The following is a 19,132-nucleotide window of genomic DNA, read 5'->3' as shown; positions in this document are numbered from 1 at the left end:
TTGTAAATGTCCAATGATTTTAATACTATTCTAAACTTGTATAGTTCGGTACCAAGCTTAGCTACATAGCAACAATAACGAGATTTATAATAATAAAAAAAAATTCTCATTTATCTGTTCTTTCCAATTTCCATTATCTTCATCAATATTGCTTTCTTTTTTCGAAAAGTAAGTATTACTCATTGTTTTTAAATTTATTTTTTATACCAATTATTCAAGTAAAATAAAAAGTTTATCCCAAAAAAAATATATGATAAGTTGTTACTTTTGAAAAAAAGATGGAGATACACGAGGGAAAGCCAAAGGAAGAAATTGGATTTTATTAAGCTCGGTTTAGATTTTGTTCTATTGGTTTGAACATGCCATGAATGATCAATTGTAGCTAGTGAGATGACAGATGAGGCAACTAATAAGTTGTTTTGTGCAATGAGTTTGTTTTGCTTTGGTTGACTAGTCTAATTCATTTTAAAAACAGAATGGATTGCAGAGCGACTAATATTTAATTTAATATTAATTCGACAAACGGAATGGTTGACTAGTCCAATTCTGATTGAAAACTGCTTGTAGTAATTTCCACGAAGTCGCGTGACTGATGCTTGGCTTGGAATATGGGGGGTCCCTCAATTCCGCGTGAGGTGTGGGGACAAGCTATTGCTGGAAAAGTTGTCATCTTCTTATATTTCAAGGTGCAAATGTTTGATGCCCCCGAATTTGTTTTACTTTCTTAATCTCAACTTCATTGGCGCCTCCAAGTTTGCTTTTCCTTGATTCCAAATTTTATCTGCACTGTCTTATTACCAGTTTTGCCTCGACCAAATTTCTAGTATTTCCGTACAGTGATGGCCTCTTCTGCTTTAGACGCCTTAGTCGCCTGCGCTAAAGCTATTCAAGACGAGAATCTGACTCTTGCCGACTCACTCCTGGAGCGGATCTGGAATCTTGCTGCCGACCAATCCTGCCGGCAAGAAAGCGATGTTGTGAAATACTTTGCGGAAGCTCTAGTTCGCCGAGCTTACGGAATTTCTTCTGCCAGTGCCTATTTCACTTTGCTGACTCCTCCACCCATTTATTTCCTTTATAATTTTTCCTGCGATGCCATCAACACTGCCTGTATGGGAAAGAAACGATTGCACCTCATTACCTTCTTATTCCGACCTTTATATTATTGGAGATACTTGTTTAGATCACTAGCTAATGCTTCCGGTGATTTTCTATCAGTCCGTGTAAGTGTCATAGTATCACCATTTCTGGAAAAAATAGTAAAATTCCAACAAGAAAAAAGTAAGCACTATCTCACTACGGCGGCCATGGGACATGGAATTAAGTTGGAGGACTTGAGAGTGGTTTATGCCAATAGTTTGGGTGATGTGGATGCGTCTAAGGCGGATTTCACAAGGACAACGGATGAGGCCGTAATCGTCTATTATCACTGTAAACTTCACCAGTTGCTGGCAGATGCAAGAGTAATGGAGAGAGAGTTGTTAAAGTTGAGGCAGATAAACCCAGAGATTGTGATTATAGAAGAGCAATATGCTGACCATAATGACTCCAATTTCATCAAACGGTTGGAGAAATCTTTTCAATATTACTTCAATTTTTTGGAATTTTACAAATTAATGTATTGTAGACAACAGATAGTAAACATCGTGGGATGTGAAGGGACAGACCGACTTGAGCGACACCAGACTTTGGCTCAATGGCGATCCCTCTTGCGAGCGAATGGCCTTCTTCCAGTTCCACTGGCGCCGGATATCGTGTCTGGGGAGCATGAGGATATTGGGTGTGTGGTTTTTCAAAACGACGATGGCCTATTGCATTTCACATCGGCTTGGAAACTCACAGATGCGGTGGACCACTTCAATCCAATCAGCTATAACCCTATCCAAGGTATATTTCTTATGCAATGTTTTACAAAGTAGAATAAATAAATTCACATTCCATTATATTCATGTTTTATAGCGCCCATAATGATAATACAATTATCTATAGGTTATATACTTTTTTAGGGCAATTACGCAAGTTCATTATTTGATCCATCTCCCTTTTGATGACATAAAGCTACCTAAATCTCATATTTTATGTCCTTGATTTTCACAAAATTTAAGAAAAAAATTTCAAATCAGTCTATCTTATATTAAAATTTTATATACCATTTTATAAAAAAAATGATGTTTCAAGGTTTTTAATAACAAAAGAGTAAAAAAAATCATTGAAAGTAAATTTGAAATATATATAAAAAGGAGTAGTTTGTGTTCAAGAAAAAAAAAAACATAACTTTGACACATCGAAAAGAAATAAAAGGGACTAAGAAAATGGGATGGAGGGAGTATAGTTAAAATTATTCTTTGATTTGTTAAAATCTTTTGAATAAATCAACTAGAAAATATACTTTATTTTCCAAAGTATTGATACAATGAAATTTTAATTTAGGATTAAGGAATAAGAATCAAATTTATCAGTATCTAATTTGGTGATTAAATTTTACCATCAAACTTTGAATGACTAATATTGACACCATTTAAATCAGTCAAAAAGTAAAAAGAAAAAATGTTTCCTGAAATATTTCTTAATTTTCAATAACATAAAAGTAATAAATTTGGATATTTGAAAAAATAAAAATAAAAAAGAAAATATGGACATGAAGTTTTTTTTCCTTTCCTCTTCTTCCTTTCCCTTTTCTCTTTTGTTTTTTCTTTTTTAGCATGACTATTATAAGTACCAAATTTTGCAGTTTAATAAATGAAAAATTAAAATATAATTTCCATTTTAATGAAGTGAAATTTTCATAAAAAATTAGGAAAGAATATCAGTTGGCACAAAAAGTGTCAATCAATAGTTCAAAAATTTTAGGGTAACTATCAATTTGGATAGATTTTTAATTTTTTTTCACTTTTTGACTATTTAAAGTGTCGATCAACTTAGGCTTGAATTCAGAAAATTAGTGAATTTGACCAAACTTACAGTATTGATCAACACATAATGTAAATCGACACTACATTTTTCAGATCGATTTATTTTTAATTTTTTTGAATTATCTAATGATTTATTTTTAAAATGATAAATCTCTTAAAAATTATAATTTTTATTAGAAGATAAAATTTAAAATTTTCATGAAATCTGAGTTGTTCATCACCTGATCCTGACCGTCCACTCCATTTCATCTCAGCAATTAATACTCCATCATATTTCTACCTACCTCATAATTTATTAGATATCCTCGCCTCTCCTCTTCTACTGCTAGAAATTCCCACAGCAATTTGGTAACTTACAAGTTAAAGGAGTTCAGAAGTCCAAGAATCTAAGAGTCTAAGCGAGCCCAAAATGTCCATTCGAGCTTAGATGAGCCCACAATGTCCCTACAAACCCAAACGACTCTACACCAATCTAAAAGATCCAGACGAGTCCAGACTCTCAAAAAGCCTAGCCTGTGACTCATTCAATTCAATCCAAGGCCATGCTGAATCAACTCTTAGACCTAGATCCAAGCAAGTTCCTCTTGGTAATAATATCCAAACCTGCATGACAGACATAGATAGAACTTGTCCATATGAACGTTTATCATGTAGGCACATTAGTAGACATGATAAAATGTTGAGGTTTAGGATTATAATTATATGCCATATAGAAAAATGTTGTTATAAAATTGTCACAGATTGTATGCAATTAAGGTTTATGACATTTAGATATAGTTCAGGTTGCTATCCTATATGCTATAACATGAACTAGTCCATGTAATTTTATAGTCATGAACTATGCCATCTAGTTTTAGGATCATGAGAGTATGTTATATATGCAGTTTGAACAATATAATATGCAACGTAGTTTTAAAGATGTTTTCATCATTCAATATGTCATATAACTCTAAGTACATATATTTTTGACATATATTATGCCATATAAATTTAGGGGCATTCTTGTCATTTGGCATGTCATGTAGTTAGGGCATTTTCATCACGTTGTACCTTATATAGTACATGTATACATAAAATCTCTAATATGTATTATGTTCTTATGTAATTTTCAAGTTTAAGATTTAGTAGTTAAATTTTGATTTCATCATTTTAATGGTGACCAACCTACACCAAATATTAGCGTCCACTCTTCTTTTTTATTCCATTTCTCTATCCTTGTTCCTTTTGTCTCTCCTCGAAGGTTTTCATAATTTTTGTGCCGAATTTGGTCGACCAACATTAGATAAGGCATTGGTGACCACTGGTCAGACCCAGACCCCTGCTTTTCGTCCTTTCCCCATGTCGCTTTGCTCCTCTCTTTCCCCTCGCTACTTGGCTATTCTCTCTCTCTGATTCTTTCTTCCCTCATTTTCTCAGTCTTCGTAATCCTTTCCCTCTTTTTTTTTTATTCGTTGCCCTCTCACCATCCCAAATCAAGCTGGCTGACTCTAGGTCGATGTGGACGACCAAACCAAGCTTTAAATTTTCCCATCCCTTTCCTCACTTCTATTTTTCTATCTCTCTTCTCCTTCTTGTATGGCAACAGAATATTCTACATTCATTACATTTTTTACTGTACTGTTAAAATTGCACTAATAGAAAATGATTGGTAAAATTTGACCATAAAACTAGTAATGTAGGAGAGTGATAAATTGGATCCTTGACCCTTAATGCATCTTCATTGGCCTTTCTTTACTTAATTGTTATTTAGCTTAGAAATTATATTTTGTATAATGATAACACTTTCATAAACTTTCATTGTAGGTTTCAATCCAAATCCTGCATTAGAAGATACAGTTCGAACTTTACAAGTTGACCGACAGGTACTAACTTTTTTTTCCTTTATTTTTGTTTCAAGTCTCTTAAACAACGCCTTATAAGATTTCCACTTTAGTTTTAACTTACAAAATTTCCTCATTATAGGATAAGGTCCAAATTTACCACTCTAATTAGGGTGATTGATCAAATATAGCATCTATCTCCAAACGATTGAAATTTTAGCACTATACTTTTTAATTTGATTCAACATAGTCAAAATTAGAAAATTTCTTTATTTCTTCCTGGAGTATTTTTTTTTAGTTAAATTTTTATCATTTTTGAATCAAATTAAAAAATATAGTGATAAAATTGTACTTGTTCAAAGATGAGTAGTAAATTTTATTTTATTGAATCATTAAAGAATTTAAACTAGTTTTGTAATCTCATAAATATTTAAATTCATTAATAATTCAAAAAAAAATTCCTAGTTTTGATTTAGCTAGATTTAAATTTTATTAAGAATGTTTTACTTTTTTTAAAGTAAAGAAAATTTTACTTTAGTAAATAGTTCAAGATTAATAAGGAAATTGATAGATAAAAATTAGTCAATAATTAATTTAATAAGAATATTATCAATTAAAGAAAATTTACTTGAATAAAGACTTCAATGTTACTAACCAAATAAATAAAAATCAGTTAACGTTTCAATTTAATAAAAAATCTTAGTAATTCATTATTACCTTTTTTAATTAACAGGCGTCCTCATTGAATGGATTGGCTGCTTTTGCTGAGATATATGACATGTTAGAAGATGTATGTTTGAAATATGAGCTTCCATTGGCTTTAACATGGGTGAAGGGAACTGTTAGGATAGTCTTGAATTGTGATTTAATTAGGATTGTTTAATTCTAATTAAATTAGTATACCTTATAAATAGTCTTTAAATCTAGTTAGATTAGAATAACAATTTCTAATTCTATTAGGATAAGATTCCTAATTATATTAGGATAAGGTTATTGTATTTGATACTATAAAAGGACCCTATGGGTTAAAGAATAATAATCACCTAGATTTAGAGAGAGTGATTTAGGTGTACGTGGGATAAGGGTTATGAGTTTGAGACTGTTCTTGTAATCTCCTGATTTTTCTCTTAGTGAATTTTTCTCTGTTGTTGTGCCCGTGGACGTAGGTCATCAAAAGACCGAACCACGTAAATTCTTGTGTTCTTGTGGGTGTGCTTGATTTCTTTCTTTCTTTATTCTATTGATTGGGTTAGATCTTGGGCAATTCTTTAGAGACAATTCCGCAATTTCCCAACAAACTGGTATCAGAGCTTCAAGGTCTTGGATCAATCTGAATCTCGCTATGGCAACTTCGTCGACCAAGTATGAGATTGAAAAGTTTAATGGAAGAAACGATTTCAGCCTGTGGCGTGTTAAGATGTGCGCATTGCTAGTGCAACAAGGACTGTTGAAGGCACTGAAGGGAAAAGAGCATCTTCCCTCGAATTTATCTGATGGTGAGAAAGATGACCTTATGGAAAAAGCACATAGTGCTATTCTCCTTGCTTTGTCTGATGAGGTGCTAAGAGAAGTCACGGATGAAGAATCTGCTGCTGCAGTGTGGTTTAAACTCGAAAGTATTTATATGACCAAGTCCCTGACGAATCGGCTTTATATGAAGCAACGATTGTATACTCTCAAGATGAGTGAAGGTACGTCCGTTAATACCCACATTGATGAATTTAATAGAGTTATTCTTGATTTAAAGAATATCGATGTTAAAATTGAGGATGAGGACCTAGCTCTAATTCTTTTATGTTCTTTGCCTCCATCGTATGAAAATTTCGTGGATACTATGCTTTACGGCCGAGACACTCTCACTTTCGAGGATGTAAGGGCATCTTTAAATTCCAAGGAATTAAAGAAGAAAGTTGGTGGTATTCGGAATGAAAATCAAGCAGAAGGTTTGGTTGTAAATAGAGGTAGAGGTAAAGAGAAAGGCTTAGACAGAAAAGGTAAATCTAGAGCAAAAGGGAAAACTTGCTGGAATTGTGGTCAGAAAGGGCATTTTCGTCAAGACTGTATCAAATTCAAGGATGATGAAAAGTTTAATAAGTCTGAGAATACTGCAAACGTGGTTGGAGATGACTTTGATACTTTTGAAGAAACTGATAATGTTCTTGCAATTACTAATTGTAACCTGATGGATACATGGATCTTAGATTCGGCTTGTTGCTTTCATATATGTCCTAGGCGTGATTGGTTTACAACTTATCAATCTGTTAATATGGGCACTGTACAATTAGGAGATGATTTCTCTCTCTCAGTTGTTGGAATTGGCACAATTAGAATCAAGATGTTTGATGGTATGGTAAGAACACTTGAGGTAAAACATGTCCCTGACATGAAAAAGAATTTAATATCCTTGAGTTTGTTAGATAAGAAGGGCTACAAATATAGTGGCCAAGATGGTGTCTTGAATGTATCTAAAGGAGCCTTAACTATCATGAAGGGCAAGTTATCCGGTGACCTTTATTGTCTAGTGGGAAACACGGTCATTGAAACTGTTTCTGTGGTCTCATCTAATGATCCTGAAGATGATGTAACACGTTTATGGAATATGAGATTTGGTCATATGAGCGAGAGAGGGATTAGAAAACTAAGTAAGCATAGTTTGCTGTGTGGTCAAAAGAGTGGAAAGCTAGATTTCTGTGAGCAACATAGAGTGAAATTTAGCACTAAAACTCATCAAACCAGGGGTACAGTAAACTACATCTATTTAGATTTGTGGGATCCTTCTCCGGTGGTATCAAAAGGTGGATCATTATACATGTGGATCTTTATTGATGATTTTTCAAGAAAGGTGTGGACGTATCTTCTAAAGGCTATGAGTGAAGTGTTAACCACCTTTTTGCATTGGAAGGTATTGATCGAGAAGCAGACTAAGAAAAGGATCGAGAGCTTTCGAACAAACAAAGGTTTGAAATTTTGCAAAGGTGAGTTTGGTCTATTCTACAAGAATGAGAAAATCGTTAGACATCGCACTGTCGACAAAACACCATATCAAAACGATATTGTAGAATTGATGAAGAAAACACTTTTGGAGAGAGCAAAATACGTGTTCTCAAATGTTGGCCTAACCAAAGTATTTTGGACAGAAGCTATCAACAAGGCTTGTTACTTGGTAAATCGGTCTCCATCAACTGCAATTGAATTTAAGACTCCCAAGGAAGTTTGGTCTGGTAAGCCTGCTGATTATTTTATATTGAGAGTATTTGGTTGTCCTGTTCATGTTCATGTGAGTGATGGTAAACTTGAGTTGAGGGCGACAGAGTGCATATTCCTAGGCTATGCATATGGGGTGAAGGGTTATTGGTTGTGGTGTACTGATTGTAAGTTCCCCAAGTTTATGGTGAGTCGGGATGTTACCTTTGACAAGTCTGCATTACTTTGTGGGATAAAGTCTAGAATTGCAAACACATCAGACCAAGAAGTTGGCAAGCAGGTGGAGCTTGAAATCAATGCTCTTGTGACAGTGCGAGATGATAGTGAAATCCAGAAAGAATTGCAAGAGGTACAAGAATTGGTATCTCAACGAAGCATTACTTGTATTGATGGTGATTTTGATTCTTATGTTTTATTTGTGGAAGTAGAGATTGAAGAGCCTTACTTTTATCATGAGAAAATTATATATGTCGAGTCTTCTAAGAAGATTGAGTCTCTACACTGGGATCAAACATGGGAGCTTGTGAAAACACCTAAAGTTACTATTGAAGTTGGCTTAGTGTGTGAAGGAGGTGCAAACATTAGTCGTAATGTGGTTGGCTTCTCCAAATCAGATTTTGCTGGTGATCTAGATAGTAGAAGATCTCAAACGGGGTATGTGTTCACTCTCTCAGGATCTGCAATCAGTTGGAAAGCAGTTCTTCAATCAACCTTTGCTTTGTCTACAACTGAAGCTGAATATATGGCTGTGATCGAGGCAGTGAAGGAGGCTTTGTGGCTTAAAGGCTTGGTTAGTGATCTTGGTTTTGAACAAACACAAACAGTTGTGTTTTGTGATAGTCAAAGTGCTATACATTTGACTAAAAATCAGATGTTTCATGAGAGAACCAAACACATCCAAGTCAAGTGTAACTTCGTTCGAGAGATTATTTCTAAAGGTGAGATTGTAGTAAAGAAAATAGCTACAGATGAAAATCCGGCAGATATGCTAACTAAGTCAGTTTCTGGGATAAAGTTCAAGCATTGCTTGGACTTGATCGGTGTTCGTAGTGCTTGAGGCCCATTGGGGCAGTGGCGGTGTCGATAGAGATTGGTTCGTAAGGTGGAGCTTGGTGAATTCAAGCCTAAGGTGGAGATTTGTTAAGATAGTCTTGAATTGTGATTTAATTAGGATTGTTTAATTCTAATTAAATTAGTATACCTTATAAATAGTCTTTAAATCTAGTTAGATTAGAATAACAATTTCTAATTCTATTAGGATAAGATTCCTAATTATATTAGGATAAGGTTATTGTATTTGATACTATAAAAGGACCATATGGTTAAAGAATAATAATCACCTAGATTTAGAGAGAGTGATTTAGGTGTACGTGGGATAAGGGTTATGAGTTTGAGACTGTTCTTGTAATCTCCTGATTTTTCTCTTAGTGAATTTTTCTCTGTTGTTGTGCCCGTGGACGTAGGTCATCAAAAGACCGAACCACGTAAATTCTTGTGTTCTTGTGGGTGTGCTTGATTTCTTTCTTTCTTTATTCTATTGATTGGGTTAGATCTTGGGCAATTCTTTAGAGACAATTCCGTAATTTCCCAACAGGAACCCCGAATGGAATCATGTCAGGTCTAAACAAGAAACGTTCTCTATCCATCGAAACTACTTACTCTTATATTAATTATTATTACGATGAGAATCCTCGTCCGTATGAGCGTTTCCTGGAAAAATGTGCACAAGGTAATCTTCCACGATGTGAAGATACTGCTGGACAAGCGCTTCAATCAAATGAGCCCTTCCTTTTTGAACCAAATATTACTGAGCTTAGGAGCAATCCATTTGCTGAGGCTGCACAGAAGGCAGGCTTGCATGCGGCCCTTGCAATCTGTCTAGTCAACCATTATACTGATGATGTTTATATACTAGAATTCTTTTTGTCCTCATCTGAGGAAAAACTTGAGGAACCAAAATCCTTGGCACTTCGTATCTTCGAAGACTTGAAAAAAATGAAGACAAAGTTTGTAAAGCTAAGAGTTCATGGCACTGAAGTCGGTTTGCAGGAAGAAGCCATTCCAAACATTCCTTGGGAGGAGATGCCAATGAGAAGCTCTCCACCAGCTACCTCTAACGACCAATTTTTAAATTCCAACGCATCAAGGTCTCTGAATGTAGTTGAACTAAAGGATCGTCATGTAGTGGAAATACAAGGGCCTCATGGGCAGGTACCCTTCTTAATTGTATTTACATTATCTTATTCTAAGGTCATCAATTAGCATTCACGGACAATAACATTTGGTTTTAGGAGGCAGCGACTTCAAATTTCCACCCTGCGTATCTATCCATACATGCTTCATCAATGGCTGGCGCAGAACACTTTAATGCAACCAATTTAAGGAGCTATAACGGATTACTGGAAACACATGAGCCTCAACTGCAGGTAAGCGGTCATTCCTTAATCACTACTCATATTGAAGGTGACAATTGGATTAGGGACTCTTATTTCTCCATAAATCTAGAGAAAAAAATGTACAGTATATAGTTACAGTAAGAACGTATTAACTAACTTGAAGTTTTACAAGGAAACATCAGGAACGTAACTTGAGAAGTAGCACTTCAATTAGTTGTCCTTCGTCCTCTTCCTCTGTCTCTCAGTGAAAAATGGCTATTGGTTGGATAGCTGCCAACATCAATGTATGCATAATGCCTGCATAAATATAAAAAATTAAGTGGTTGATGCTTAAGTTAAGTCTCCAAATGATTATATAATGCTATATGAAACTTTAGTTGTTGTAATGTGCTTTGAAGGTCTAATTTGTATTCAAATGATTTTGGATTTAATTTGGTAAAGAGTTCTCTGACTAGTTTGTACTCTGGTTTTAGTATGCACTGGTAATTTGATTTTTATTTGTACGCACAACTTATTTTCAGTTTGTCTACTTTTTGAAAGGAAATCAGAGAAAAGAATGGGATTTTTCAGACTATTTCCAATATTGACCACGAGATGGTGAAAGCAAACAGGGAGAACTCTGCACTCCCACGAACCAAACAGAGAAAGTTGGTATCTAAAGTTTGGAAGGAATTCACTAAGTTTGAAGAAAATGGAAAACAATTGGCCAAATGTAATCATTGTAGGAAAGACTTAACGGGGTCAAGCGCGAGTGGAACCACACACTTGAAAAATCATTTGGAAAGATGTCCAAGGAAGAAAAATGAATATCAGGAAAGACAATTGAAACTTTCAGTTAAAACAGGTGATTTAACAAATCGAGATACGAGCGAAGGAAACTCAATGTTTGATCAGGAAAAGAGCCGCTTGGATTTAGTGAAAATGATTATTAAGCATCAATATCCATTGGATGTGGCTGAGCAAGAATTTTTTAAATCTTTTGTGCAAAATTTGCAGCCGATGTTTGAATTTCAATCGCAAGCAACTATTATATCTGACATACATCACATCTATGAGGAAGAGAAGAAGAAACTTCAACAATGTTTTGCTCAGTTTGCTTGTAAGTTCAGTTTGACAATTAGTTTGTGGAAGGACAATCTTAGAAAGAATGCATATTGTTGTTTGATAGCCCACTTTGTTGATGATGATTGGGAATTGAGGAGGAAGATTCTTGTCTTCAAAAATCTGGAGCATAACTATGGCACAGGGTCTATAATTAGAGTTATTCAAAACTCAATTTCAGAGTGGAATATGAGCGAGAAAGTATGTTCCATAAGTGTGGATAATTCTTCTTTGAATAATGGTATACTTCAACAGATAAAAGAAAGTTGTCTTAGCGATCAAGTTTCCCTTCCTTCCTGTCATTATTATAGTAGTTGCACCCTTATTCAGGATGGATTGCATGAGATAGATGATATTCTTTTGAAGCTAAGGAAATCAATTGAATATGTTACTGAATTAGAACATGGAAAACTTAAGTTTCAAGAAGCAATAAATCAAGTGACGCTACAAGGTGGGAAATCAACAGATTATGGTCCTTTAGGGTTGGATTCGGACTTTAGCATACTTGATAGCGCTTTGGAATCAAGACAAATATTTTGTCAACTGGAGCAAATTGATGGCCATTTCAAAGTAAATCCATCAATAGAGGAATGGGAGAGGGCACTAATTCTGCACAGTTATTTGAAAGGTTTTTATGACAATTTAAGTAGTTTTAGGCAAACTCATTCCTCTACTGCAAATACGTACTTTCCCCAGCTCTGTGACATGTACAAAAAATTTCTTCAAATGGAAAAGAAAAATTATCCTTTCATGATGAAGAGGAAATTCGATGACCATTGGAGCTTATGTAATTTGGTTTTCGCTATTGCAGCCGTTCTTGACCCACGGTTAAAATTTAAATTTGTGGAGTTTTCATATGGTGAGATCTATGGTCGTGATAGTAAGAGGCAATTGAAGAGATTTCATAGAGATCTTATGGATATTTACTTTGAATATGCCTATGAACCGAGAAATCGGACCACATCTGCTTCAGTTGGTTGTTTAACAAGACAAAGTACAGAGAGTGCTAATGATTCTATTTTGGACTCCTTCAGTAGATATGCATCTGCAAGCAACTTTAATGAGGTATCCTCACGGAAGTCAGATCTTGATTGTTACTTGGAAGAGCCTTTACTCCATTTGGATGGAGCATTCTTTGATGTACTAGATTGGTGGCGTGTTAATTCTGAAAGGTTTCCTACACTGGGAAGGATGGCTCATGATCTCCTTGCAATGCCTGTGTTAGTTGTTCCACCGTGTTCGGATTTCAGTGCCGTGATCACAAATCCAGCCCACAATGGCTTGAACCCCGAGACCATGGAAGCATTAGTATGCAGCCACAACTGGTTGGAAATGCCAAAAGGAAGTAAGTCCAGTTCTAGTTTTAGCCAAAACAGAAATGTGGTTGTCTCGTTTGCTTCCTAATTCTGCACAATGAAGGATAGCCTAATAATATTAATATATATATATGAAGAGTAAAAGACCTTATCCTATGCTAAACTGCTTTAAAAACCCGTTTGAAAGACCCCGTTGACAGAGACGTGGGTCAAAACTCTAGTTTTTGTTAACATGGAACCGAGCTATTGATACCCTTTAGATAACTCTGTCAAAACTGAAACCTCGCAAGACCAATACACTCTTGCTAGAGGTATTAACACCTTGAGATAAACTAGGCAAGATGACGCTTCTAACGCACTCAACCGCTTTTGTTGCGCTATCTTGTGTGACTTGTAGCTTACACCGTTGCAACATGACAATTTTGTTAACTTTTTATGATATTGGTTTTGATTTTCACTTACTATGGCAGATGACAGAGCAAATCACGCACCAATGCAAAATACGGTATGTACATATGATATAAGTGTTCAATTAAATGTTTATAACCACAAATTCTGGAAAAACTGAGTTAGCTTAATGCATTTTCATTTGATAGGCTAAAAGGAAGTGGGAGGAGAAAGAGACTCGTGAGGTGAAAAGCTGCAAAAATTGGAATTCTGAAGAAACTAACAATGCAGACAAAGCCAAAGCTTCCTACAAAATGCTGGTTGAATGATGATTTTTCTGTCTTTTTTAATAAATATATTTTTTGAGATAATTTGGAAATTTTGTTGTTATTTCGCTTGAAATTAACAGACGAGAGCCCTTCCGTTAGAGAATGATCGGCAAGAAGGGAGGCCATTAAAATCATCAGGTATTCCAACTAAACAGGCTACTTTATTTTGGTTTCCTTACCGTTGAAAATGGCTCAAGACTTTATTAAGCCAGATTTACTGATAGAAGTTAAACCCCATTGGATACAGAACCTAATCATGGAAAAGACACTAGCGGCTTAATCGAAATACCAAATGGTAGTCCATCGTTTGACAATCAGTCCGAGTTTCAGTGCTACTCTTCTGATGAGTCTGATGGTGAAATAGCAGGGAGGGAGCAAGGAGAATGGCGTGAAGATGTACTTCATACTTCATTTCATTTTCTATTTCTTTTGGTTTTATACACTCACTATATATATATATAGTATTTTGAAGTGTATATAGTTTATAGTTTATAATTTTGATTTTTATAGGATGTTCGAAGATATTTACTCTTACCCCTTACAGAAAAGGGGCGTAAACGACTAAATAAATGGCGAAATCATAAGATGAGTGGGTATGTTATGTTGCTAGCTTAATTTGATATGGCATGTGAAGTGAATATATATAAGTTGACAGTCAAAGTTTGTGACAGAAAATTGATTGGACGAGATAAGGAGTTTGGCGTGCTGGATTACAAATTAGCACCTTTACTCACTGTTCCCCATGGTGTTGAAACTCAAGTGAAGTACTACATTGATGATTCGGTAAGTAATCATTAGATATACAGAGATTGAAGCGTAAGCTAAAGAATGGTATTAGCCTTGCTGGTAAAGATGTTCGTGGCAAAATTGTGCCACCCCTGAATCTTTATGCATCATGGTGAGGGGGTTTTAGATGCAAATCCTTAATTTCCCCTCAATTTAGTATGTATTCCACATGCTGTTACTATAGTTAATTAAGTTTTTGCCCTATTTTATTGTTTGCAAATATGTGAATACATATTAATTTTTTTGTTGTGATGCAGGTTGTTAATACATTCTTCAAATTGCTTAAGAAGAGGTCGGATAAATTTCCAAAAGCGTACGTCAGTCACTATTCATTTGACTCTTGGATAGCTGTAAGAACTTTTATCTTGTGAAGAAAAACGTTGTATTTTGAATTAAAATCGTTGTGTTTTATCACGGATGCTGTTGAGTAACATGTGACCTCTTATGCAATTATCAGACTTACTTGATTGAAGGATCCAGATCAGAAAGTCAAGTATTCAGTTGGTTTAAAGATGAGAAGCTAAAAGATGTACAAAAAGTAAGCTTTTATGTTTGACAGTACAATTTTTTCTCCGCCCTTCGAAATTTCCTTTGGTTTGTAATGGCTAACGGTCGCATGCCATAATATTTTGTGATTGTATAGCTGTTTCTACCAGCATGTTTATCTGCACATTGGGTTCTTTTCTGTGTTGATACCAAGAAGCGGACATTTTCGTGGTTGGATTCAAATATATCTTCGCGAACGTATAATGTTGCTGAAAAACAAGCAATCTTAGGGTGGTTCAAAAGATGGCTACTGCCAGCCTTTGGTTATCAAAATGCAAATGAATGGCCATTTGAAATTCGTTCTGATATTCCTGAGCAAAAGAAGTAAGCCCTTCCTTCAAAATTTAGATCTCTTCCACCTTTACTGTTTCGATTTCATCTTACTATTATTTTTTCTTTATTTGTGATGCAACAGCGGGGTTGATTGCGGCCTATTTGTGATGAAGTATGCTGATTGCCTCACGCATGGTGATTTTTTCCCTTTTACACAACAACACATGCCTTACTTTCGACTTCGTACCTTCCTTGATATATACCGCGGAGGACTGCATAGTCAATAGTAAGCAAAGATGCTTCGTTTGGGGCTTAAAAGGAGGTGAGAGGAATGTCTCTTAACACCTATTGCCAAAATATTCAAGTGACATTTTTATGTGAAGCTTTTAGAAAATCGTAAAGGAAAATCATGATTAAATTTAGATCTAAAGTGTTAAGCCAAATCCAAGTGGATTGTCATGTGAGAAGCATATTAGTTTTAATTAAGTGTGATTAAACGAATGTAATTCTACAACTTGCTTTATTAATTGAAAAGGACAAATGTATTCAACTTGCTTTTCTAAACTCCAAGGACGTGGCTACTTTTCAATGATGGAATAATTTTGTTACATACAAGGTGAGAGGCAATTTTGACAAGGACAGTGCAAAGAAAACAATAAGTTTTTGTCAATAAAATCTTAATCCCTAAGTAGAACTCGCATCTACGTATCTAAAAGAAATATTTCTTCATTACTATTTTTGTTTGAGTTCATTTTGTTTTTGCTTTTTAATTGTATTTTGTCAATGGCATATAAATTATGATTTTATAATTGGTTTTTGCCAACAAAAAAAAGGGATTAGGATACTTACTACCCAAAATCAACCGTTTAGATATTAGTTAATTTAAGTGCTGATATCTAAATAAAAAACATTTAAAACTCATTTAATTAAAAAAATATTTTAAAATCTTACCAATGTCATGATTTGAACCTTTGTAAATTTATCCAAATAAATGAGTTTAAATAATTAATTACGTTATGATAGTTACATAGGGTTTTAAATCATTTTAGTTAGCTTTAAAATATTTCAATAATAAATTGTTTCAATTTTGATTATTTTAAAATGAGTATTTTATCATTATCATCCTTACATCTATGTCTAATGCATGATTGATGATTGTTAACCGTGAGATTAAAAAAAGATTTTATTTTGTACACGAGTTAAAATTTAAAAAAAAATTAAAATTTTGAATTATAAAAATCAAACATTATGATACATAAAATGAATTCCAATGTGATTAATTAATCAAAATAACTTGAATTTAACTCAACAAATAGAGTACAAAATAAGTTGAATTCAACTAAGTTATGAACGGACTAAAATCTTTTAAACTTTCTTTTGTTTATTGTATACATAAGTCAGAATATTAAAACTCAAATGTAAGATTGTTCAGTTCAGGTTAGTTGGTTTTATTTTTTAATAATTACGGAAAATATATATTCAATAGAGATACACTTCCTAGGAAGAATTACGTCCGAACAAGGCCAAATTGCAAGGCCCAGCCAGGCAAAGGACTGCGAAGTGTCAAGCCCCTTGCTGACGCCAAAGTCCTCGAAACGTACGACTCTCCTCCCGAAAGGCCAAAAAAATCCATGTTAAAATAAATGCACTTGAAGAAAAAACGGGTGACAGCTCTGAGTTGGCCCACGGCTGACTTTAGAATCTAATTCTGCCCCTCGTTGCCTTATAGATTCTGGATCTACTCTTTCATTTTCGTTACACGTGTCACTTCCTTGTCCACTAACTCTTTCCCACCAATAAACTCTCTTTGACACTTTGTTTTTCACTCCCTGTCTTAATCACTTACATTAGCCCTTCATCTATATATGGATTACACCTGCTTTGCATCATCACGTCATTACCACTTGTTTTTTTCCTCCCTTTCTTCTTTTATTAGGAAATTGTTTTTGGTTTTGTACTGTATTTTTGGAAAAGGTATAATTAACAAAAATCAGTAATAAGAATCTGTTAATCAAACTCTTGTTTTTTAATCTTTACTAACAACCTTTCAAATGTTTTCTTTATTAAATATATTTTTTATAAGTATTCTTTTTATTTCAATTTTTTGTTTATCATTTTAGAGTCGTAAAATTATATTCTTTTTCATTTCTAAAAACAAAATACTATTTTTTTATATATTCTAAAGTTATATTTCATGATTTTTAGTTTTAATATTTAAAACCCATTAAACAATGATCATTTAATGTTATAAAGAAATTTTTTTAAAATGTACACTAAGATCAAAATATTTATTCTTATTTGTGCAAAAGTAAAAATAAATAAAAAAAGAAAATTGATGAAGTAGATTTTTTTATTCTAATAAATCAACAAAAATTGCATGATATCAAACCAAGCAACAAAATTTTGGACAAAAGAAGAAAGAAGGAATAATGTTGCCAAAACAGTCATATGACTTTTCCATTGACAGAAAAAAAAAAGTGATAATTCTTTTATTGTACCATCGTTATTAGTTGGACCCCACAAATGGATGGATTTTTTTTTGGAGAAATTTTTTTTAATCCTTGAAAATAAAGTGTTTTTGAAAATAATTTTTCAGATAAATTTAACTGTTTTTAGTCACCAGAAGAGATTTTGAGACAAAAATGCCCTTAATGAGACATATTCGGTGAAGCGCACTCCCAAACAGGTGAAAAATTAAAAAATAAATATGCGAAGAATTTTCGAACATCTACTTTTGTGCAAAACATCTAATTTTTTCCTCAGAAGCTTGTGCAAAATAAAATAATGTTGCATGAGATGATTTTTCAGATATTTTGGACATAGCATTCAGATAATACGAACGGTGATATTAAATCGAACGAGGAACCGATCATGATTAATCGAAAGCTTCGAGAATGTTATGAAACCAGAAATCCTTGATACGGTAGTGAATCGAAAGGAGAAAGATGTGAATCAGAAGCAGGAAATGGTCGTGCTACAACAAACCATATGGTCTGTGTGACGACAGGGTTTAGAGTTTGTGAAACGACATGGTGGGAATGTGTGACACAACATGTGTGACACGTCATGGTGAGAATATGTGAGACAAGTGTGACACGACAGGGTATAGAGTTTGTGACACGACATGGTCAAACGTGTGACATGGTAGGGTTTAGAGTGCATGACATGTCAGGGTGATAATGTGTGAGACGGCATGGTGAAAATGTGACAGGGGTGTGACATGACAGGGTTTAGAGTGTGTGACACACCATGGTCAAACGTGTGACACGGTAAGGTTATAATGTGTGAAACGACACAGTAATAATATGTGACATGGGTGTGACATGACAAGTTTTAGAGTGTGTGACACGCCATGGAGGGAATCTGTGACACGACAGGGTGATAATGTGTGAGACGACATCGTGAGAATATGTGACACGGTAGCGTTTAGAGTGTGTGACATGCCATGGACAGAACGTGTGAGACGGCAGGGTCATAATGTGTGAAACGACATAGTGATAATGTGTGACGGGTGTGACACGGCAGGGTTTAGAGTGTGGACACACCATGGAGGGAATTTGTGACACGACAGGGTGTTAATGTGTGAGACGACACGGTGAGAATATGTGACACGGGTGTGACACGACAGCGTTTAGAGTGTATGACACACCATGGTCAGAACGTGTGACACGGCAGGGTCATAATGTGTGAAATGGTGCAGTGATAATGTGTGACACAGGTGTGACACTGTAGGGTTTAGAGTGTGTGACACGCCATGGAGGAAATTTCTGACACGCCAGGGTGATAATGTGTGAGACGGCACGGTGAGAATATATGAGACGAGTGTGACACGGCAGCATTTAGAGGTGGGATACACCATGGTCAAACGTATGAAACGGCATGGCTTGAACGTGTGACACGCCATGGGTTGAATATGTGACACGTCATGGTGTGAAAAAAGGCGAGCAAATGACGAGGAAAACATTTGGACTTCCACTGAATGAATAAAATGAATATAAAAGGCCATTTCATTTTAATTAAATATTTTTCTGAAATCGTAAACGTCTGTGTGAAGGAAGTAAG

At 34.7% G+C, this 19,132-nt stretch overlaps 1 protein-coding gene across 1 annotated transcript; it reads left to right on the top strand.

Moving 5' to 3' along the window:
* The first annotated feature begins 677 nt into the window (after positions 1-677).
* LOC148763315 (uncharacterized) lies at positions 678-15,620 on the top strand. The gene is made up of 16 exons (XM_088805359.1): positions 678-1,887; positions 4,716-4,774; positions 5,466-5,573; positions 9,506-10,147; positions 10,228-10,362; positions 10,873-12,778; positions 13,220-13,254; positions 13,346-13,456; positions 13,546-13,603; positions 13,713-13,861; positions 13,976-14,058; positions 14,137-14,248; positions 14,509-14,601; positions 14,709-14,789; positions 14,895-15,121; positions 15,213-15,620. Exons 1-16 carry the CDS (start codon positions 840-842, stop codon positions 15,355-15,357), a joined length of 4,992 nt encoding a protein of 1,663 aa, XP_088661485.1. The 5' UTR covers positions 678-839; the 3' UTR covers positions 15,358-15,620.
* Positions 15,621-19,132: the final 3,512 nt, after the last annotated feature.

This window comes from Theobroma cacao, chromosome 4 (genome assembly GCF_053813885.1).
Source record: "Theobroma cacao isolate CCN51 chromosome 4, ASM5381388v1, whole genome shotgun sequence".
NCBI classification, from domain to species: Eukaryota; Viridiplantae; Streptophyta; class Magnoliopsida; order Malvales; family Malvaceae; genus Theobroma; species Theobroma cacao.
Note: the sequence above shows the minus strand (reverse complement) of the source record. Positions and strands in the feature narration are given on the sequence as shown.